This window comes from Bradysia coprophila, unplaced genomic scaffold (genome assembly GCF_014529535.1).
Source record: "Bradysia coprophila strain Holo2 unplaced genomic scaffold, BU_Bcop_v1 contig_138, whole genome shotgun sequence".
In the NCBI taxonomy this organism is placed as follows: Eukaryota; Metazoa; Arthropoda; class Insecta; order Diptera; family Sciaridae; genus Bradysia; species Bradysia coprophila.
Genome location: NW_023503409.1, coordinates 9,274,009 through 9,298,160, shown reverse-complemented (window position 1 = coordinate 9,298,160; position 24,152 = coordinate 9,274,009). Strand labels below are relative to the sequence as shown.

The 24,152-nt window shown below is 36.1% G+C and overlaps 2 protein-coding genes across 2 annotated transcripts in view; one reads left to right on the top strand and one right to left on the bottom strand.

Moving 5' to 3' along the window:
- Positions 1-2,098: 2,098 nt before the first annotated feature.
- On the bottom strand, positions 2,099-4,950 carry LOC119073981 (probable protein phosphatase 2C 58). The gene is made up of 5 exons (XM_037179891.1): positions 4,687-4,950; positions 4,424-4,489; positions 3,490-4,354; positions 2,811-3,421; positions 2,099-2,744 (listed from the first exon to the last, which is right to left on the bottom strand). The coding sequence occupies exons 1-5, from the start codon at positions 4,795-4,797 to the stop codon at positions 2,502-2,504; spliced, it is 1,896 nt and encodes a 631-aa protein (XP_037035786.1). The 5' UTR covers positions 4,798-4,950; the 3' UTR covers positions 2,099-2,501.
- A 2,755-nt stretch (positions 4,951-7,705) lies between these two features.
- The window catches only part of LOC119073983 (heparan sulfate glucosamine 3-O-sulfotransferase 1), a 55,436-nt gene continuing 38,989 nt past the window's right edge, over positions 7,706-24,152 (top strand). Inside the window, exon 1 of the mRNA XM_037179894.1 lies at positions 7,706-8,331. The gene's annotated coding sequence lies outside the window, so the exon portion shown is untranslated. The remainder of the gene's footprint in view (positions 8,332-24,152) is intronic.

The following is a 24,152-nucleotide window of genomic DNA, read 5'->3' as shown; positions in this document are numbered from 1 at the left end:
GAATTTTCAGTTTTCAATTTTTAATCTTTTGTCTTTGATTGTGTGTGACTCTAAGTGAGTTTTGGGCTTTGAATTAAATTGTTTTGATTATTGAAAAGGCCGATTTTGGCTCGAGCTTTGAATTCCGTTTTTGAAAGATAATAGTTTGTTGAGTTTGGCCTTTTGTCTTCGGAAGTTTGACTTACGTTTGGTTCGGTATGGAAAAGAACGATAAGGTAATCGCAGTTTCACTAGTTTCATGAGCTTTTTCATTATGATTGTGTTCTGTGTTACGTCTGGTTTTTTTCATGTTCGCCTTAAAAAAGGCCAAGTGCTTCAATGTTTTTCTAATGTATGCCATTTCGATATTTCGGTATCCTAATCTTTCTGTCTCGAAGGAACTAACCATTTTATTCGAACTGTTCCATTCGATTGCTGTATTGTGAAAGAGCCGGTGGAGCAACTGAAGATGGCCACCACCGTGCTCTGAGGCCGAAACAGTGTCTTTTTCGATGGATAACTCCATCACGATTCACTACACGTGACTATTAGTGGTGGTACGGGAAGAGCAACATTTGCTCTGTTAAAGTATTTGATCATACGAGAGTTTGTATAGTCCGTTGCTAAAGCGCAACGTAAAAAATGCCGTATGCTCTGTCCTTTGAGTATTTTATTGATTGAGACTATTGGAAAAAGTCGAAAAGTGAGCATAAGTCACGAAAATAGTTGCTAGAAATAGTTGATTTTCTGATCTAAAAGTAGGTAAAAAAGTGAGTTTTCGGGAAATTTGTACCCTGTTTTTACGCGAAGCCAAAGTTATTCCGCAAGTAAGTTTCTAAAAATTAAAATTCGTCAAACTCAACTAGAACTTTGTTGTGTCACATCAGCACTTTTGTAAATGGTTGTAAATTCAGAAAGAATCTAGCTTTCGGCATGTTGTCGTAAACTTAGATGTGGAGGACATTGAGGACATCCGTTACCTCCATCTTACTTCTTACATTTCCTATGACTCAGTCAGGAAGGCTTGAGAAAAATTTGTAACGTTCTAGAGAAATCGACAGATAAAATTGACTGAAAAGCAGAACCTCATTTTTTGTGCCGATTTCTGTTGACATTAAGGACCCGATTTGCATAAAAAATAAACATTTCTGTTGGAAATTGATAGAACAATTACGGCGCTACAGAACTTTAATGGAGGTTGCGTGTGAGAAGCTTTGGTGTAATTTTTATGGTCAATCAAACAGACTTTCATCCTCCCTCATCGGGATTTCAATAAACTAACTATTTTCGAGCTCAACATTAAACTCTTGTTCTTGTGTCTGCTGTTTTCGTTTGACGTTTGTTTCATTGAGACTTAATCCATACCTGATCTGAAACCTGGAGAGTTACCAGGAAAATGTGTATGAAAGTTGCAGGTTACCTGTAACTCACCTGACAGCTTTGAAGCTTTGATTAGATCCCTCCACCATAATAAGCGTGCGTTCTGTTTGAATGACTCAAGCAATGGCACAATTAACTCCAGAGGTAACATTTCTAAATGATAATGTACAAGACTAGAAAAAAAGGAGAGTTTCGAGCGCCGCAGGCGAAATTTTACAAATCTAACATGGTTTCCAACCTGTTTTAAGTGGTTTTGAAAAAAGTGAGTGAACGGACTGAAAATAGTTGAAAAAATTGAGAAATCGAGCAAATAGTTGCTCACTTTTTCACATGTTGAACTTAGTTGTAAAAAGTGAGAAAAGTGAGTGCGTGGAATCCCTGCAAATTAATCACACGGTCGCATACAATTTCACGGTCTTCACTGTATTAAAATGTTTAAAAAAATCCTGTTGACTAGGTTACCTGGATATCGCATTATTTTCATGTCCATGTCCACCTTAACCACGACAGAGTAAAGTTTATTTTACTCTGCCGTGCCTTAACCAATCGCTCTCGCAGATGGTCAGTAGATGAACTTTGTGTTCGAAGAGGATGTTCTGCACTAGTCACCTAATAAACTATTGAGAGATGAAAGAGTCGAATGTGTCTTTGGCAATTAGAGTTATGATGATTCTGTTCCTTTGTGTCGATTGGGAGGTAGTTACTCTTTTTTGGGAAATAAATGATTCGAGCCGATTTATAATGTATTACATCAAGCTATATTCATCAGATTAAAAAAAAAAAAGAAAAAATTTAAGAGCAAAACCAAAAATGTTTCGTAATTGCAAATGTGAGATGATGATGTTTACAGGAACGAAATTACATTCCGAGTTGCCTTTTGTTTTCTTCAAATAAAAATTCAAAATAAATTTTAAATAATCCGTTATGTTATTGTAAGATAGTTGACAAAGAAAAAGTGGTGCAAATTTCGGCTGTTGATTATTTTCTTCTTCTTTTCTTTAGATGAAAAAATTGACTTTTCACTTTCAGTAAAATAAAAAATTGAAAAATTGAAATGAAACAAATTAACTGAGTGTTCAATGTGTTGGACGCTGCCACACAATAAAAAAAGAATTTGTTGACAACAATACATCCGTGTCCGCTTACGATGTAGTCGGTTCAATAACAGCAACTGCATCATTGTCTTCATCGCTAGTTTTCATACGTTTATGAAGCTCATTATCAGATGATACAGCCGATACGGGTGACGCAGCTCGCTTTCTATTGTTTGGTGCTTGGTCGTCGGTTTGTTGTACAATTTGCTTGAACTGAACGATAACAGCCGTCATGTTATCACAACCAGTACCATCGCCAGCAGTATTCGGGGCCAAGCAATTGGTGAACAACTGAAACGATAGACACAAAATATGTTAGAATGCGGTTCCGTCATAAGTCAATGATTATCCACATACCTCCTCACATATGCCGGACAATTTATCTTTCTTTTCGGCGATTCGCTTCCGTACAAATTCCACCACCTCCTCGCTAGTCATGAAATTCCATATACCGTCGCACGCCAACACCATAAATTCGTCTTCCTCCTCCAATGTGATTTGCTTAACGTCCGGCATAGCGGAAATCATTTGTTCTTCCGGCTTGAGATCTTTATTCATTTTGTATGCATGATCACCGATAGCTCTTGATAAATTCAATCCACCATTCACACGTCCATCCATCGTCACTCGACCACCGGCTTTCATTATTCGCGTCGATTCTTCCGCATCTTCAGGCTTATGGTCGAAGCTCATCTCAACCGTTTTGCCGTTACGACACAATACGCATCGTGAGTCGCCGGCATTCGCCACAAACAGTTCACGGCCGACTAACAATGCTACAACGGCTGTGCATCCGCTCGACTGGCCAGGTCCTTCGACCATACTGTTCAGAAAGCCTTCATCTTCGTCTTCGTATGAATACATGTCACCTTCGCCGTCATCTTCTTCGTCCACATTTTCATCATCATCATCTTCTTCTTCGTCCTCATCTTCCTCATCGTCGTCGTCATTTCCATCGGAGCTTTTATCTATAAGGAATGGGAAGAGGAAATTGTCATGCAAGTCGTAGGCCAGGAAGAAATTATCTGAAACTCACCCTCATTGTATTCATCATCATCATCTGTGCTGGATTCGGCGGAATCAAAATCTTTTGTGCTAGAAATGTTGCTGTTGCTAGCCGGTTTCTCGACTGAATTGCTTGAAATTTCTCCGTTGCTCTGTGAGCCTGACTGCGATGAAGACGATACTTTTTCCGCTTTAGCACTGTTGGTTGAGATTTCATTTTCTTGAGAAGGTTCTGAAGTCTTTGCTGTGGATCCATCACCATTTGTTATCTGAACGTCAGCGGAATTTTTGCTTGTCGACGAACTGACTGGACTGCAGTTTTTATCTACCGGTTTTGCCGTTTCATTTGTACTAGAAGGATCGCTAGTTCCTTCCACTTTGGATGAGCCCGAACCTGAAGAACTGGCTGCTTCGGCGATCTCTTCCGACTTTTGTTTGGATGTACTGCTGACAGCGTCTTCATTATCGTCGAGCTTCTTTCGCGTACAATTGCTGGACGACGGACCAGATGTTCCAGCTGAATTATCATCACTCACACAATTACGTCGGCCCTTTAGAAATGGCGAAGGCTTTGCACCCGACGCTCGCTCAATTGCTGGATGTGTTTTTCCTTTCTCATATTTCTCCAACACTTTATTTATGTCCATGTCACGCTCTTCCCACAATTCTTCCAAGTTTTCCTCATCGTCTGCATCGTCTTCAGTTTCACTTCCGTCGTTGATATCCGATGCAAGCTTCTTCAATTCTTCGACGACTGCTGCATCAACTAGCGTTGAGTCGAAGCCGATGAACGCATCCTTTAACGCCTTTTCGAAATCACCCTTACCGTAGGCTTCCACAGACTTCAAAAATTCTGGCAGTTTCTGAGCACAATACAGTGCAACCTCCGCACCACCCTAGCGCCAAAAAAGTTAGGTTAGTTGGAAATAGATGCAAAAATGGAAATATTTGAACAAAACACTTACGTGTCCATCGTAAACAGCAAAGAACGATGCATTTTTTCCGAAATCTGCACAGCAATTATGTGCGTCCTTTAAAAGAAAACATTAGAACGTCAAACATGAAAAAGAAAAATGCGTGAAATGCACGGAAAATATGTTGGGCCATTGCACTGAGCTGATAATTAACTTCTGCCTAGTTCAAACAACGCTAATAAGTCGAATAAACAATATTTACAGAATAAACGGTAAGGAAAAGCAACGTGTATGCAACAAAACAAACAATTTACCTCTTGAGAGACACGCCAGCCTTGCATTGACGAAGATCCAAATGTAATGTATTCATTTTGACCATCGGCCGATAATTTTTCTGTTATCGGTTGGGATAGATACGACCCCATTTCTGTACGATGTCGTCCGACAGGACGTTAGCAATTAGCACGGATAATAATTAACACAAATCGAATTTTCAGACGATGAAATCGAAAAGATTCTTAAAATGATCCGGCTTGCAGTTAGCTTGATACCTCGCATTTCACTTTGATGACACTTTATTGTGTTTCTCTTTTCATTTGTCAGATGTCGCACGCATCGCGTATATAGTACATCAACCGAACGAAATCTATTCCAAAACCTTTCGTTAAATGACCGCCACTTAATATTTAAATTAATTTTATGGGTTACAGCCTTGGTTACAGCACGTATGTCACTTTGCTCATAAATGTAATTAACTATTTGTCAATTCAAGTGACGAAAAGTGAAACTATCGGACATATTCCCAAGTAAAAAAATTTGAAAGTGAGACTCAGTCCTCAGCTCCATACAAAATTTTCCTCACTTAACAAGTGAGACGTCTGAATTCGATCGATTTAGGCGTTTGAGAACTTTTTTTTACTGGGGATGTATGCACCTCGGTTCTAAAATTTAAATTAAAACTATTCACGCCGTAAGTGTGCCTAAAATTTGAATTTTAAGTGAACGATTCGATGAAAAAGTGAACAGAAAAGTACATTTCAACGCTTCCTTGTATGAAAATGACGCTACGTTAGAAAGACCTCCGCACTTTCCATTTTGAATTTCGACCGCACTTACGGCGTGAATTACGAGCAGAGCTTTACAGGGGATATGAAAGCATCCTTTTACAAGTGGATTAGCGAGCCAAAAACACCAAGACATTTTGCGTGGAATGTCCAGCGCTGATGAGTCTCAGAACGACGCATTCCGGATATTTTTTATAACTTCCGAAGAGCAATTGGGCTGACGTTTTCACCACTTGTCTGTAGCTGAATAGGGCGCTGTTGTAGTTTTCAGGATAAAACTTCAAAAAACGACCGTGTTCAGCTATGAAAACAACAATGTAGTTTTCAGTGTAAAAGTAGTACGACGTCACATGCCCTATTGGTGAAATGGTTATTTTTAATAATTAAATGTAGAAAAACACAATAGGGAAATAATGCTGTTTGGAAACTAACGATCGAATAAAATAAATTTTTGTACATTTCGTCATGGAATTACTAATGTCAGCGCACTATTTTTGTGTGAACCAACTTCACTCAATGAAAGTATAAAGATGCAAATGGAGAGGTTCGATTCTTGGACTGCATCTTCAAGAGAAACGTTAATGGAACCGTGTCACATAAATGGTTTAAGACATTGAAATTAATTGCGGCTTGCCAACTTTCGGCACCCTGGACTTTACTTAAATAGTCGAGGAATGCCTCCAAATAAATTTCTAAAAATCCAAAACTGAATTCTAGATTTTTAGAAATTTATTTGGAGGCATTCTACGACTACGCCGCAATTATTTTGAATGTGTTAAAAAGGAGTACAGCTCGTTCTCAATCCTCAATTTTCATTCCTCTCATCCGGACTTCATGAAGCTTAATACAGTGAGAGAAATGTTTTTGCGAGCCAGAAGAGTGACTTCATCCGAATTTTTGACGCAGACCGATTTACTCCTGCGGAAAGTATTAACGTTGCGGTTAAAAATGTAACGTAAAGCCAGGGACCAAAGACAAAGGCGTCCATTGACTTCACTGCTACAACATTTCCCACATATTTTACCCAGAGTGAGGTTATATCACGAGAAAATAGAGCGCAAAGAATGAAGTTACTGAAGAAAACTGTGAAGCCTCTACAGCCCATCCGAGGTTTTCTTCAGGAAAATGTAGAACGAGGGAACAAAACTTTACACGGCTTTTCACTATATTTTGCGAAAAATGTTTAAAATATCAGAAGTTAATTAAGTTTCCTAATCGGCAAAACACACGGGGAATCCAACTTTCGAGTGATGTTACGTAACTCGATAAAAAATGAAAAGTCACGTTTTCACGTGGTTTTCAAGCAAAGCCTCGACTTTTCAACTTTTCCATTCAAATTTCAGATAGTTTCCTTTTTACTAGACCGTTCAAATATGAAGCAGGACGCGATTAAAGTGGGTTTTTGAATTTCAAATTGATTTTTGAGCCTCGAAGAAAACTGTAAGCAATGAAAGTTGCGTTCTAAAGAACATACCTTAAGTTTGAGTGCAAGTATAGTAAATGAAAACGAAGAAAAATTTGAAATCACTCGGCATGAGTATATTATTCGATCGGCCACGACTAGCAGGACACGATCGATGTTTAATATGAAGAAAATGCATTATTCCGCCATAGAAATGTATGAGAAAAATTTTCAAAAAACGACACACTTATTTTGTTCGACTGCTGCTACAAATTCCCTCCCACAGATCGTTCGTACGAAATAATACTACGGCTTTTTATTACAACGTCTTACAGTATTCATCGGACCGATAAAGGTAAATAATTCCCTAAAATTTAGAATGATTTTTTCCCACTTTAATCCCTTACATGATTTCGATAAGTAATATAAGAGAACAAACAATTCGCTTCAAGAATCTCTATTGTTACGTTTTTCAACAAAAGATACAACAAAAATCGTACACACACGCACACACAAGTGATGAATGAAATTAAAAAGCTCTTAACGGAGCAACTAAAATACACAACACAGTATATAAGCGCGCAAAATGTGCTTTCACGTATGTATATAGTACTCTCATAAAAAGTAACGTCATTCGTAGCAAAAAATTAGAGCTGTGCGGCCCGAGGTTTTTCCGAATCCAGACCCAACCTGACTCAGTAAATTCAGAGTCAGCCCCTAAGTATATTTTCCCACTTTGGACATCATTTCGGAATTGGAAACATTCTTGACTTAAAGTCGAATGGTTTGGATTTAAAATTCAATGCAAATGGCAGCGACTTTAAGAAGACCTGAATACATTCTAGTCGGGTGAGGTAGATGTATATGGGGCGACTAGCGCACCTCTGAACATCAAATACATAATATACACAAATCGTAAAATTTCGCTGTGAAAATTCCGAAACACAACGACACACTGTACATAAAAGCTATGGTTGGGAAATGATTTTCCATTACACACATTTCCATTACTTGCCGTGCATTTGTTTTCGAATTAGTGTGAAAGTCGGTCGTTTTATGCCCACGGAGTTAACCTTAGAATATAAAACAAAGTTTTTTTCTTAACTACAAACTAACTGCTCCTGGATTTTCGTTTGTAAACCTGTTTATTTCGTTATCAATATAGTGTACCAAAGTCGCGCTTTTATGATTCCGTATTTGATCAATAAAATTGTTGAGTTAAAACAAGGCGAAAAAAGGCTCTTATTGTGTCTAATAAAAGTTACGTGGTGTCGTGTATTATAAATATAATATCCTCGAAGAAGAGTGTTTCATTTTATAAATGGCAGTGAGTTTCGTCGACGATGAATGAAATGTGAAACAAATTTTATTGTGTTCCGTTCAGTGTTGTTTTTGTGTCCACTTTCTATTAAGGATACAACACACATTCCGTACATATGTGTAAATAATATCTGGTCAGCGTTTCGACGAATATTTTGCTTGGTGCATTCAATGTGAGTATATATTATGTTTCGCAGAATGTTATTTTTTTCTACCGTGTAATCACAATCGTTTGTTGATTTTTGAAGTTAAATTTTTAATAAAAACATCGGTTCTGGCTTTAACATCATGTATATAGCAGATATATCGATTACATTTGTAGCCGTAATCGGAAAATAGAAATTATATAGATACATAACTGAGGGCAAATTGTATGGTTGTTTTGCATTTGCTATAATTCAATGACGTCAAAACCGAACGTGTTTTCTCGTACAAATTATGCTGTGTATTTTAATGAATGAATAATCGAGGTAATTTTGAATGCACAGACAGACATATCAATAAAAATTAAATTATTTTCTTTTTTTTTGGGTCAAATGTTCGTATTGTCAAGGACATTCTAATGTAAAATACACTTTAAATAGTTGAACAACCTTCATGGCTCTGAGTGCGCTGAGAGAACATGCACTCGATGAAATTTGCAATTTTCGCTAATGTAACCCTGTGACCTTTGCATCTTAAATCTTTTATTGTAATGGCAAAACGGTGTTGCGTCGTTCTGTACGTTCGATACATTAATCTTCTTTTTATTTATTAATGCTGGCATTTGAAAAGTACATTTTCCGGAAAGCTTCTCCTCTAAAGCGTAACTTTTACTTGTGTAAATCGAGGTGGAAATTCACAAAAGAACGGAACGAGTACAAAATCTCTTTGATTTCGTGATACCTCCTCCAAACAGTGTGTAAACTTTGTTCGCATTCCGCTTTGTTTGTGTTATCATGAGAAAGGGCTTTTCAATTCTAAATAAATCGACTAATGATGGTAGACGATCCTGATGTAACAAAATAGGGTTATTTAGCGAGGAAAATATGAATAAATGAAATCGTTGGTATAATAGAAAACTTCGACCGACCTACATTCCTGGAATTTCTTAAAATAAAGAGAAGACTTTCGACGAAGAAAAACCGGATTCGAATAAAAATTAACAATTTATTCGCCCTGTTGATTTCGAATACCTTGAAAAAGTTTTTTTTTTGTATCCATCGCTACCTATCATGTCTCCGGTCTTATACATATTCGACAGTAGAAATAAGCAGAATTGCCTGAAAGAAACATTTTTTGTTACACAAAATCGGATCACATGTTTTATATGATTGCGCAAATTTGTAGACATCCTTTTATGAATATACATGTTGTGTGTACGTTTATAGAAGCACAGCTACATCGAGGTACATACTTGTTCATTTCTCAGTGAACTCACGTAAGGATCTTAGCTGACACTAACTGTTTAACTTTACATGTTTATCTGAACAATTTCAAAGGACTCATTTAAAATATGAAAAAGAAAAATCAACAACCTGTGCCACCACACACGACGTGTGAAGAAATTAAAATATTTTTGAAGGGCTGTTATCAATGCCAATCCTTGTAAATAGGTTCGTAGACTTATCATTATTATTGCGTACACGTTCGCAGGGTGTGTGGGATGAGATTTGGCTAATGTGGTCTTTATATATTGAGAAATGTATGTTAAAACTAATAAAGTAAAGAATTTCGCTTTTCAATATGTTGGCAAGAAGTAAGAACTTCAATAGTTTAATTAGCGATTAACCTGTCACATATGGCTATTCATCTGTTATCGATAATGACGACAAAAATAATGACAAGCTCTGGGTCGAACAGTCCATTATATTGCAAAATGCATGGTAAAAAATATGAAGTACAAGATTTGAAATCAACAGATTAAAAATACTTTGATTGATCGAAGTAATGGACCCGATAATAATACTGGCCATATAACTGCCGTCTGTAACAGGTTAAAAACCACATCAGCGAATCTAGTTTTTGAATTTTATTTCTCTGTAGCTTGTTTGATTATGCCGATTGTTTCCTAGAGTTGTGAACTCACTATCGACTTTATCAATGGTTACGTAGAAAAAGACGGTATCGACAGCAGTATTCTATTAAATTCAGTATCACTATCTACCACATTTTTCATTCTATCAGTCTATTTCTGTTCTTATCTGGCAAGCACTTCAGCTACCGGATCTATTACTTCATTTGATTTAAGTATTTCCAAGTATTGATTTCGAATCTTTTACTTCATTCTCTTGAGCACTCTTTTTGCTATATAGAACTGTATTAGTCAGAGCTCACCATTTATTACTGTAGTCTTTATCGATAACAGATGATAGCCGTTCGTAATAGAAAAAGCATTCCATTTCGATGCATGTATACGTGCACAATTGCATGTCTTAATTCACACCAAGAAAGCTTGACTCTGTCGTATGTAGGTAGATGCTTCTCCAATTTTGATTTCTTTCATGAGCCTCCAAATAATTTCCATGTTAATGCTGGGGACAGTGCTATGCTTTGGCTTTAATCAAATCTCTTGTTCCTCTCTTCTAGTTGATGGAGAAAACCAATTTCAACTTCAGCAAAAGGAAAACTTATGATTTGTAGAACTTAATTTATTTTGAAAAGTTTTTTTTATTATTCTTCTTGTGCAATATAAACGTAGGTACACAGTGTTGAAGAACGTTTCCTGTTCGGCAGTTTTTCTATAATAAATTCAATTTTACACTGTACCCTGTTTCCAGCAAGAATTCATAAACCGTTAATCATATGCTATCGGCAGGAACGACAAAATATAAATAAGCGATGTTAGTGGGATGTTTACGTAAATAAAAAGAAGTGTCAAGACGAATGAAGTTAAAAATTTATCAAACACCTTCAACAAATGACGTTATAGATTTACTGATTGATACAATACAATTTTATCAATAAGACATTCTCTATATGGGTAATTCCATGGTTAGTTGCGTTACAAATTTCGTTAACTGTGAGTCATAAAGTTAATTGTGCTGGCTATGTTTTGCGGTAACAAATCAGTCTATAAATTTTCTAATACTCAGGAGACACAGTGCTTTCATACCAACAAGAATTGGAATTTTTAGCCTGCGAAGTCTGACTTGTGTGATCGCAAAAGTCGGCGGTTAGTTGCGTTACACGTTCTGATCTCGGTAAACTTTTTTTTCCCTGAAAGCTATGGTCAAGACGCGCAGTTTAAGCCCAATATGAGGTTGGCAACCCAAAATTTGGGGGAGATATGTCTAAAAAAGTGATATTTTTCGGAGGTCATAAATAGCCAGAAATATTTTTTTTTCACAATTGGTGGTTGTTACCCCACAGAAAATGTTGTTTCGGCTCAAAACCGTTTAAAAAAATGGTTACAAAATTTTTCGAGATAATCTCGACGAGTTAAAATTCGAGGATGACTTTTATCACCACTGGGAAGCTGTTGTCACCTACTTTACTCACCCAACTAACCTGATTGACTCAAAGTTATTTTTCTCGTGAAGTCATATGCTGCAGCTTTTGAATGACACCGATTTTCAGTTTTTATTTGAAAAAATGTAATTTCAGCAACGTTTGGGTCGAAGTGATTTTACCTTACTTCGAAGCTGAATGAACCAAAAATCTTCAAAAAATTTAATTTCGTGTCATTTGGAGCAATTGTGGAATTATATGGTCCACATCTACAGGAAAACAAATTTACAAAAATCATTTGAGATTTATTGAGAATATCTCGGAATGTCGAATACAAACAAACACTTTTTGGTCACGTCTCCCCGAGACCGCATTTTACAATAACCTCATGTTGGTGTCAAACTTGGCGTCTTGTCAATAGCTTTCAGCAAAAAAAAAGTTTAGTGAAATCGGTTCAGGTTTCGTGAAATAAACTAGATATTTCATAAATTTTCTGAAAACAAGCATACATTTTTATGGTTGTATCTCCCCGAGATTTTTGGCCACCGACGTAATATGGGGCTTAAACGACGCGTCTGGTCAACAGCTTTTAAGGAAAAAAAAGTTTGCCGAAATCGCATTTCAATTGGTGAAAATATTTCGAACAGTCACAAATTAGCTGGAATTACCCATATAATGGCTACAAATCCGTTATACACTATGAATTTTGTACACGTATATCACTATGAAATTTTCCGATTTTATTAAGTATACCGCTGCTTTACTGTTCCTTCTTTACTCAACCCAAATGTCCACTTGTAATTAGCGAAAAGCGAATATTATTTTCTTGTGTAAATATTAACACTAATATTCGAAGCTTTAGCGATTTTAGAAGAGATAAGAATGCTGCTGTTTTTTTATACACTCAAGTGCTAGCACTCACTTTAATGGCAAAGAAAATATAAAAATCTAATTAACCCACATTATACTATATACACATCGGATCGGTGTATATATGCTAGATACACTAACAAATAACACAGCATTCTGTCATTCTGCAGAGGGCGTACATTACTTCCTTATTAAGACAGAAAATTAATGACATTTTTTCATCGTCAAACTGTAAATAACAAAAATAAAAACAAGTATATTATGGACAGCCATAATTTAGTACACCCAGGTACACACAACATATATCTGTTACCAAATGGCTAACATATAATTTAATGGACGGAAGATATAAGGTTTGTTTATTTCATAGTTACCGCCGTTCAGCTCGTCGCTGAGGCATCAATCAGAATGAATCGATTTTTTTAAGGCGGCCAGTCCTTGTGTACGTATGAAAGATACAAGAACCACGACTTCTATGCATTACGACGAAAATCAAATTGAAATCGGATTTTACAATTTATATTTCATATATGTGATAAATGACTTATAAGCTCTGAGTTGAACGGCGGAAGTTCCCCTTTTTTTTAATCAGTGTCTCGTCGGTACATTTCCCTCAGTTTTCCTTATTGCAATAAAATGTTAACGATGTTTTAGATGTAAATTTAAAGGATTTGGCTTCAGGAACATGCATAGACTGTTTTTTCAGCAGCAACAAAATTTCAATATTATCCAAGCTCGAAAGCGCAATTATTTTGGAGACGGTGGATATAAGATTTAAAATTAAGTCATTTGGAATGCATGTCAGTTTCGTTTCCCCACAGAAACTGGCATTCGTGATTAGTATCACAATTTTCTTTTTTTAAATTTAAATATTCATTGAAAATGGGTCTTTCGTTGTTGTTGTTTCATTCGTCAAAAGGTCAATAAATATTCTACAAATGTTCTTTTTTCGGTTGTGTCTGGTGCCACGATTTTGATGATTCTGTTTGTATAGAGTGTTTTGGTTGCTCTAATTAGGTAATTATATGTAACCGGAGCATCTCTTGTTATATCTATCCAAATTAGACATACATTATTAACAACATTAACTTAGAATTCGTGACCGGGAAAATGTTCATTTTGTCTTATCTATCAAATCGTAATCACTTGTCCTGTTTTCGAACCCCACATTCAATATAGAAATGATAATAAATAATTGAATGTCGCACGCCAACGTTTCTCATATTTGATTGTTGTTTTTAACACTTAAAAACAAATTTGGATTCACTTACCTGATCTAATCAATTTGTTTAAGAATTTACCCTTTCTTACCGTCTGTGCAAGTAGCGCTAGTATACTTTTGATTTCAAACATAATTGGTGATGAAAACATTTGGAGTCATTTTCGGAAATCTCGCCACCTGAATGACCTACTGCACAATCTACACAAAATCGACCGGAAGATCAATTTTTTATTTTTTTTTTTGTAGTGGCGAAAAACTGATTCAGGGGACATTGGGATCACTACAAATAAAGAATTAAAAAAAGATGAGGTTGGTATAGGTTCATTTTTAGTTCAATATCAAAGGAACAGGGTTAACTGATAAAAACTAAAATACAAGTGCTTGGTCATTGGACACGGACAATGTACTCTTTGTAATATATTTTATTTTTATTTTATTTTATTTTTAATCGTTTTACGACCAAACAAACAGGCCGGGGCCCAATAATATGTTAGTCGGGAAAATACAAGAAAATCAGAAGTACAATGCCAAGTTTCTTTGCCAGAAAAACAATAATAAAAAAATTAGTAACTGAAAGTGTCTCTAACGAGCTCCTTAAACACCGAAAGTCTAGCATCCATAATATTCAAATCGGAGAAGAACAAGTCATGATGCTCTTGAATTCGGAAAATCGGTGAGTTCCTCTGGATGTTGGTCTTAATGTTGGGTAGGTAGAACACATTCCTTTGTCGGGTGGATCTAGTACGATGATCAAACGAAAGCTGGTGACGAAGTTTAGAATCGATTCGGCTATGAATCAATTTGAATAGGATCATTTCATCGTTTTCCAGTCGCCTGGATTCCAGCGAATGAAGTCTAAGATGTTGTAGTCTCTTGTCGTACGATTGTCGTTCCATGTTAAACTTGTAGAAAAACATCCTCGAGAATTTCTTTTGCACTCGCTCCAACTGATCGATTGAGTTGTGATAGAACGGACTCCAAACGGACGAACAATATTCAAGTCTGCTACGAACAAGAGAATTATAGAGTGTCACAAAGCTCGACCGATCGGAAAAATATTTGCCACAGCGGAAGATAAATCCAATAAGCTGGTATGACTTCCTCGTAATGAAATCAACGTGATCGCTGAATGACAGCTTCTCGTCGATAATGACTCCAAGATCGGTTTTTGATCGCACTCGGTCAATAACCTGGCCACATAGCATGTATGGAAATGAGATCTTGTTGGGACTGTGCGTAAATGACCTGACAGCGCACTTCTTGTGGTTCAGACTCATATCGTTCGATCTGCACCACCGCTCAACCAGCTCTAGGTCATTTTGTAGGAGTAGGCAGTCATCCTCATTGATGATTGGGCGAAAGACTTTCAGATCGTCAGCAAAGCCGAGTCCAGAATCTGCAGATAGAGACGTGAGTAAATCATTGATGAAGATTATGAATAAGAGCGGGCCAAGTATTGATCCTTGCGGAACTCCTGAGGTAGGAAAAATTCTGCTGGACGATGAACGACCAATTACCACCAGCTGCGAACGATCCCTGAGGTACGACGCAAACCATTGGACTAGGTTTGAATTTATTCCAAGTCCCTTTAGTTTACCAATCAGGCGTCCGTGGTTCACTTTATCAAAAGCCTTCGTGAAATCCGTATAAACTGAATCAACTTGACCACCATCCGCAATATTGTTTGCCAACATCGATACGTATTCCATCAGGTTCGTCTGTGTTGACCTCTTACAGAAAAAACCGTGCTGAGAATGGTGAATTTTATGATTAATCTGATCAAACAACATGGTGAAAACCAGTCTCTCAAAAACTTTAGAAACAGCACACAAGATACTAATCGGTCTGTAGTTCGACACATCCGCTTTATCTCCGTCTTTAAAGATTGGTGAGACGAAGCTCACTTTCCACCTAGATGGAAACTTTTTTTCAGCTAACGATCGGTTAAAAAGGATGGTAAGCGGCAGATCCAGGGAAATAGCCAAATTTGCAAAAAACATCATGGGAATGTTGTCTGGGCTGCTTACCTTGTGCACGTTAAAACTCTTCAGCGCATCTCGTACTTGACTTTCCGTGAGTATGAATTCTGGTGACTCATCAAACGACGGTTGAAATGGATCGTAGATGGGTGCCTGAGATTCAACGCTGCCAACTGACGGATTGAAAACCGAATTAAAATACTTAGCAAAAAGGTTACACACGGAATCACGATCATTTGCGACCTCTCCCCCAAGCTTCATGTCGTTCGGCAGGGAATTGGTCTTGCGTAACGACTTCGTAAATGCAAAAAAGCATTTCGTATTGGATTTAATCTTCTCTTCGCAGTCCTTTACATAGTCGTCAAAACATCTCTCAATGCCTGTCTTCACTTCTCTACGAAGACGACGAAACGTGTCGGTAACTTCAGCCACTCTACTAACGTCAACTGGCCTAGCTTTCGCAAGCCGCTTCAGTTCATCCTTTGACCTCGCCTTCTTACTGATCAGAGAAATCAGCTGCTGTGAGTAGAAATTCGGATATTCACGTACTGAGCACCTACACTTGGGAATGGACTCAATGTAAGGATCTAAGATGGAATAGAACTTCTCAACAGCACGGTCCACATCTAACCCATCAAGCTCATCAACCCAGTCAACTCTAGACAGCTCATCGTTAAGTCTAACATAGTCTGCCCGGTAGAAATTCGTTCTAGCGGGACGCTCTTCTAACAAAAACTTCATGGGAGCCAACGACAGAGTCAAATCTAGAGCCGGATGGTGAGGATCTTCAACAACCAATGGACACTTTGTCCTGCGAAGTTGGATCCGCTTCGGATCAAGATTGGAGATAACGAGATCAAGAGATCTTCCGTTCACATTCTTCACCGCGCTGAATTGGTTCGAGCCACACAAAGAGAGCATGTCTACAAGCGCATTGGGAACAGCGCCTTTCAAGTCAATCGGCTTACAACCACTACCTGGCTCATCAGTCCACATAACCGCATCACTCAAATTGTAGTCGCCAACCAACACGAAAGAATCACTAGGGTTCAGCGACATAACTACTTCACTGATCCGGTCGAAATGCACCATGTAATCGGGGAGTCTACTATTCAATTCAACATACCGAACATTAAAGTAAGCTTTGTCGCCGTTAGTATGTTCAACCGATACCCACAGATCCTCTTTACTAAGCTCAAAACTGCACATTCGATTCGAAACAAGAGTCCTCTTCACAGCGATCAAACACCCACCCTTTCTACTCAGTCCGGTCAGTAATGAATTCCGGTCGCATCTGTACGTCACATAGCGATCATCAAAAAATTCAGAACTTGAAAAATCATCGTTCAGTCCTGTCTCACACAACAAAATAACGTCATAGAAACTCTTTATCACTCCCATCCTGAGCTCCTTCGACTTCGTCCTCAGACCATTAGCGTTCTGGTAATATACCCTGAAATCAGAGCACATATTGGAAAAGGTAAACAAAATGCAAGCGGCTCATCGACAATGGATCAAAACGTTTTGTAAATCCTCTAAGTGCCTTTAGACAATTTGGTTTATGGTTTTAAGTTTGGTCTTACGTTGGTTGTCTTAAGCATCCGAGGAAATAAAAAATAAGTCGAGACACGAACCGGTCGATAAAAGGCGGCAAAAATTCCTGTTAAAACTGTAGGCAAAATATAAATTTGGTCTTAAGTTTGGTCTTTCGTTAGCTGCCTAAAGCTTTACAGGAAGTTCGCATGAAATTACAAATTGGTCTTTCGTTAAATAAGATTCCAGATGTTACGTTCAATCGTTCGTTAGTGTGATGAAGATGTAAAAATCGGTTTTTCGTTTAGGTTTAGCGTCATATAAGTAGAAGAAAATATGAGTTTATAAAAACAGAGCAGTTCATTCAATACCGACAAATAAAATGGGAAAAACAAATACTTAACCGTGCGATGAACTAGTCCATGTTAGTGTGTCCGTTCAAGTGAGTGAACGTAGACAAGTAATGATACAAAGGTAATTGTGACTTAATCTATGCACAATAGGGACCACATTACTGATACAGGTGAATTAGCATCAAGTAATGTTACCGTCGTGGCCTTTGTATCAAACTACTATTTCGGAAAAGACAAAAACGAAATAGAGTTGAGGTTATGTATCGTTCACTTTCTTTTGCTTGAATATTCAGATTAATACGGTGTCCGATTCCTTGCAACTCCAACAAACCAAGATATCACGATGATAGATGTACACGACCATAAGAAAGTTATCAAGATTTACGCGTAGAAAACTACTCAAAATACAAAATTCGTACGGAGCGAAAAAATCGACATGACACTTCTTCTTCTTCTTCAATCAGTCTCAATCAGTATACATTGCTAAATGAACAGATAAAGTGATGAGTGCCAATTACAGATTAAAAAGCGAATCCGACCGAGGTCAGGTTATTGTTTTTATCACTTAAAAGCAGAGCCTACTTTAGAGAATTCCTAAATTCCTAAAAATTCTAAAAAATTTCCGAAAATTTACAGATTTTTAAATTTTAGCTTAGAAATCAAATTGGATTTGAAATAAAAATTTTGATCTACTCGAGTGAGACACGAACTCACAACCTTCAACTTGCCGGGCTGATGCTCTAACCAATTGAACTACCGTAGACATTTTTATTTCAAATCCAATTTTTGAACCGTTGGTACAACACATGATGTTCTTTCTTCTATATGTGTATTTCAATTTGGTTAGCGCATCCCGTGCACATCAAAATTTTTATTTCAAATCCATTTCGATTCTATTTCTAAACTTAAAATTAAAAAAGAATTCATCGCGTTTCTCTAGAGATTTACAAATTTGTTCGTGAATCTTAAGAATGATCATTAAAAATTGTTTGACTGACTTACACACGGTCGAAAACAGCTAAAAAAACCAGAAGTTGTTCAATATATGGCCTTGGAAGTAAAAATGAGTAAAAAAATTGATGAATTTTCGGTAATTAATTCCCTTAAAATAGGCCCTGCTTTAAAGTGTTGAATATGCTTAAATTTCTAGAGCTAATTTAAAGTTCACAAGCCTACTTTAAAATATAAATACTTTACATATAAATATTGAAACAGTCAGACCTGCTTCTACAATTGCAGTAAACTTGAATGTTTTTTTTTGTCGCTTTAATTACCTTTAATTATAACAGTCAGGCGATGGTATACAGAACGTAATTTGTCGCTTCTTCTACGAAATAAATATTTTAATGTCTAATCAATTTAAAAGGTTAGCCAATGTTTTAACTTTTCCTTTAAAGCCAGTAAACTTTTTTAGTGACTGCAAACAACATAGAAAATTTAACGATTAAAGTAAGTAGGTACTCGTGCCGTTTCTAAAACGTTTCGAACGGAGAGCCAATAAAACACTTCAAAAAAGACTGTTCACCTGCAAATTAGTGTCAAGTCCAAATATACGCTCAGCACAAATATCAAACTTTTTTCATTTCATTTTTTTTATCAGATAATTGAAGTCGGAACCGATTTTTTGTGAAGTCATGTTATATGTCTAGTAGAATAAGTATGATACTGGTAAAGTGAAATAAAAGATTTAGTGAGTGCAAGAACTGTTTTCTCTTCAAACGTATTGTCAACTAAGTTGACTCGTCCAACTTCGTAGTTTATTTACTTTCATCTATATGGTTAGTTGTGATGTTAAATGTCTCACAAATTATTATTTTTCTGAAAAGTATTGCACACATGGCTTATTTTTGGATAATTGATTCAGTAAATTGGCTAGATTATTTCCAAATTATTTCCAGGTTTTTCGCAAATTTCCTTAAAAATATTTTGGCAAATTTTGGAAAATCGTATAAAAATTGGCTCTGATTGCATATTTTCAACAGCTGGACTCTATTCATTAATCACGTAGTTGTTCTACATCAGGGTGGGATATCCTTGGACGAACATTAAGAAAATGTCTTATGGATGAGGTATGAAAACCTCTAAATTGTAATTCTTCCGATTCTCCTGTATGAAACTGTGACCTTCCTGTACCACAAACTCCACTATTGGTATACCCGTCCGGTTGTCTACTTATAGAAAACGCTGAACTATGAACATCCATGACTTCAGTGACTTCAGAAGACTCAAAAAGTTCAATTCACCTGGATACATACAACATACTCATCTGTGATGGACAAAACAAACGACCAAAATATTCTCTGGCTATTGTTGTCTTACATAATGAAATGAAGGCTTGTAAGAAGTTAATCTAAAGCCTAAAGATAGATTTTAAATTATCCTTTTACAGGCTTTATACATTTACGATTCCCCATATCAATTTAGATGAATTTAGATGTAGATGTTGGTTAAAATGAAACGTTAATGGTTGCTTTGAGCTTACTTATATTAGATTTTAGGATTCATTCCTATATATCGTCACCATAAAGTAAAATGTCGTGTTAAGTGTTAAGCCAATAGCAATGCAACCTTGAATCTTTGCTAGTTTTAGCACCCATTTCATCGAAAGTGGTCCTTAGTTCATGAACCTTTTGCTGAATTTATTCAGGTTCAGTTGAAATCATTGATTTTTGAAAAGTAAAAAAAAATAAATTGAAAAATCGCCGTCCTATGGGTCTCCTGAAGGACACCGTTTGGTGTTTAAAAAAATGTTTTGGTTTCGAAACCACTACAAACGTATAAACCAAAAAAGCAGCACGCTTCAGCTAACGAATATTTCCAGACAATTTATTGCAGAGTAACCGCTATGAACATTCATGCATCATGCATCAATAAAGTTTACTTTGAACTCAGAAGGGATTGAAACCACTCAAAGGTTCTATCGTTTAATCGCGAAGCACACTTCTTGTTACACAATATAAAGTCAATGCCGTATGTAAATATGAAACGACAGTCGACCGTTTTTCTCTTTCAGTGGAAATCAAAGAAAAATGTTTTGTATTACAGTCGAGTCGAATTGTGTTTATAATCGAATTTCCGTCGCTGCCTATTCTCTCAAAATTGTATGAGACTTCGTTTTTTTTTCTGTTGTTGCTTGCTATGGAGTTTCTTTTTAAGTGAGGTCAGTAATATTATATTTATAAACATAAATGGATGCTCCTGTGTAATCTGACGGCGGTAACCACGAAAACCAACAACTGAGAAAAGATAAATTCGATACCGAAATAGCTCAAACAAACATTTTTTTTGTCTTCTCTACAATCGACAGCTAGCGACACGATACATTTAATTTTGCAACTGACAATTTGTCTTTGTTGTACATATAGACATAGACTTCGCTGTGGCATTTTTCTTTTGTTTCTTCCAGTAAATATGTGATGTGCTGTTGTTGATATCCAACTAAAATCGGAATGGTATTTAGATCAACATGAAAAGAAAATGCTTTGTACATAAAAAGTAAATTTCATCAATAAACATTTACGACCTATAACTTTCTAGAAGTGTTTAATATTAGGGGCAAATATTATTTCAACGGGAAAATCGTTATTCTGGTATGTGTATGGTTGGGTGGGTGGTTTTTGGAAGGTATTATGTATAACATATTTTTGGAAATCTACTATATATAGCGACCAGAAGGAACGACTGTTACGAGAGTGTGTGTAGTGTATCTCTGCATATATAGCAAAGTAATGGCGCGTATGTATAGTATACTGATACAATGAACAAGTATTTGATACGACTGTACATTGAACAGAACAACCGTATCAGGAAAGCTTTCTCCGCAGAACTTTGCTGCTTAGAAAGCAACATTTTTGATTATAGCAAATTTTGAGGTAACCTCTATTATTATACAGACAGTACTTTATATATTATATAAAAGCATAAATGTTTGTATCAGCCACAATAATATTCTGTGTGTATCTTCTACATGAAAAGAGCATGAATGTGTTATTGATTTTCAATTTGTTTCTATCTAAAACTTCTATTGAACCGAATCATTTTTAATAAATACGCTGAAACAGACGAGATATGGTTATTGGAACATTTTCCATTTTAAACGGGCAAATGCAAAACTATTATTTTCGAGAGATAGCATTTCCCAATGATGTTTTTGTGGGAATAGATTGAGAAAATTGCCTATCATGGAACAATGAACTTAATAAATATTCGTTAAAATTTCACATTAACCGGAATAACAAGTAACTGAAAAAGAGCAGGCATAGAATCAGAGTCAGACTGCACTAGACAGCTCTATGCTCCATATAAGTGGATCAGGCTGAAAAAGAACTTTGTAACGATATATAGTTATTGTCACTACCAACAGCAACCACTCGCCTCTTTTCGCATTGAATTACAATTTTGAACTTAAAAAATTAGACGAGTAGCAAACGAAATTGAGGGTAGCTACACATTTTCTTGATTCCGATTGAATTATTTAAAAGATAGGGGAAGATAGGGCAATAGGAAAAATTCGAAATTTTAGATGAACCAAGATTTTTTAAAGATTAGTTTTATTACAGACAGATTGAAAGCAATCTTTGCACTTACTAATTTCGCCTGTTCGAACGAATACTTTGAGGAAGGCTCGGAGAAGTCCACAGCGCAATTTTGCTATCTCTGGATTAACTGAATTGGACTTACTGTTGGGACGGAACCAAGACTTGGGTTATAAGAAGGTTCAAAACATATATATCATGGCGCCACGTTAAGGAAATCACTTATAAATGTGAAAAAAAGAAATTCCTGACTTTTTTACTTTCTTTTCTTGGTTCCTACTATTTCCGACTTACTTTATTCGTAATCGATAGGAGTTCAACGTCACGATAGGTTAAAATTGGGTGACAATAAACGAACGTTGTAAGCTTTTGGTTGAACGTTAAAAATAATTCAATTTACCAATATTTTCAACCAATTGGTGCCAATTCGATGAATATAACGGTACAGAGAATAAAAATATTTGTAAAACGAAAAATTCCATTGGTCCCACAATAGAATTTTTCAGGCGAAGCCGAGTAGGACAAGCTTAAGACGTGTCGTGAAAAAATTCTGCTTTCGTCACGAGTCACGAACTACGTTTTCTGTGCCGTAAGGATCATAATGAGACGAAAAACAAAACAAAAACATTACAACAATCTCAGCTTTTCTCAGCAATCACTTTTGTGTGTGTTTTTTTTCTGTACGGTGAAACTTTTGAATTACTTGCATAAAGGGACTTGCGTCACACTTTCACTGTACGTGATTTTTGGACATAAACAAATTCCATCATTTATTATAGTAAAACGCATGTTCAAGAAAATGTAGTAAAAGATTTGAAATCAATTTGTTGAAAATACTTAAAACAAATAAAGTAATAGATCCAGTAGCATCGACAACGAATCGCAAGTTTCAGTTTACGATTTAATATTAGCTCAGAAATGTATAAAATTCTCTCCAATGAATCGCATACATTAGTTAGGCTTCAAGTTAAAAAAAAACAAGCTGACTAAGTTCTATATGTCAATATTGGCTGGAAATGTTCGTAAAACGAAAATGCCATAAATTCGAGGATAATCCAAAAATATTTAAATTTTTCACCATTTAAACCCGCAACATGTAAATCATCAATAATTAATTTTTTTTAATCAATTCTCTCAGTGAAAATTCCAAAGTGTAAACATTTTTATCGGATTCATTCGTTGGCATCCAGACGATATTTGGTGCGCCAATTTCGTTTCAATTATTATTTAAACAGCAAAACTATCATGTAACATTGTGAAATTATTTTATGATGGCAATTTTTGGGGAGATGTTTTTACAAACAGAAAATTAAAGTTAGGTACTCAATTCATCGATATCCAAATATTCATCGATATCCAAATTCAATTTTATTATAATAGAGAAAAAAGAGTTCAGAAAATTGTAATGCATACGGAAATAGATGAAATTTAAATTGCATGCACGACAAAATGAACTGTTTAACCTTTTATAAAAGTACGTTGAATCGGTTGCTTCTTTTGATCTGATCTAAATACTTACTTGCAATAGAATGCTACCAGATCATACATTTTCTTCATTAGTTTCAAGATCACAACATCCGTATTCGTAGCTAAATCGCTAAATCGCTATTTTTATCATCTCAGTCGATAGCAGACGACTCGTCCATCGACCATAGTACAAAATACAGATATCATTAATTCTTAGAACCAAGCACTCATATTTCGTCTGGTGTGATCATAAAAGAATGTCATGTGAATGAACTGTGGGAATATCTTAATTCAAAAGATTGAATAGTCGACAGACATGAAAATTATTAATAGTTACAATATAGACGCGGAGTAAAATAGTGTGTCCCTTTTGTAAGTGGCTACCTGTTGACATATTATGCATATAAGAAAAGAGTGAGATCAGATCGTAGTAATTTGCTGACAATAAAGATAGTATTACCGTGTATATCAAAGTGCAATTTAATTCTGTGTGTTTCATACGTACATTCCTGTGGATAAACCGGTCAGCACGTCGGATTATAATTATTTTCATTTTTTTAAATATCTACACGTTAAGTGCGACATCGGCTTATGTCACAGTATATT

What these genes read in the sequence shown, in the direction of transcription:
- LOC119073981 (XM_037179891.1), bottom strand. Translation starts at nt 4,797, where the DNA reads ATGGGGTCGTATCTATCCCAACCGATAACAGAAAAATTATCGGCCGAT. An exon ending in TTGCTGTTTACGATGGACAC is followed by an intron (nt 4,355 to 4,423) that starts GTAAGTGTTTTG and finishes TTTTGGCGCTAG; the next exon opens with GGTGGTGCGGAGGTTGCACT. An exon ending in TGATGATGAATACAATGAGG is followed by an intron (nt 3,422 to 3,489) that starts GTGAGTTTCAGA and finishes CATTCCTTATAG; the next exon opens with ATAAAAGCTCCGATGGAAAT.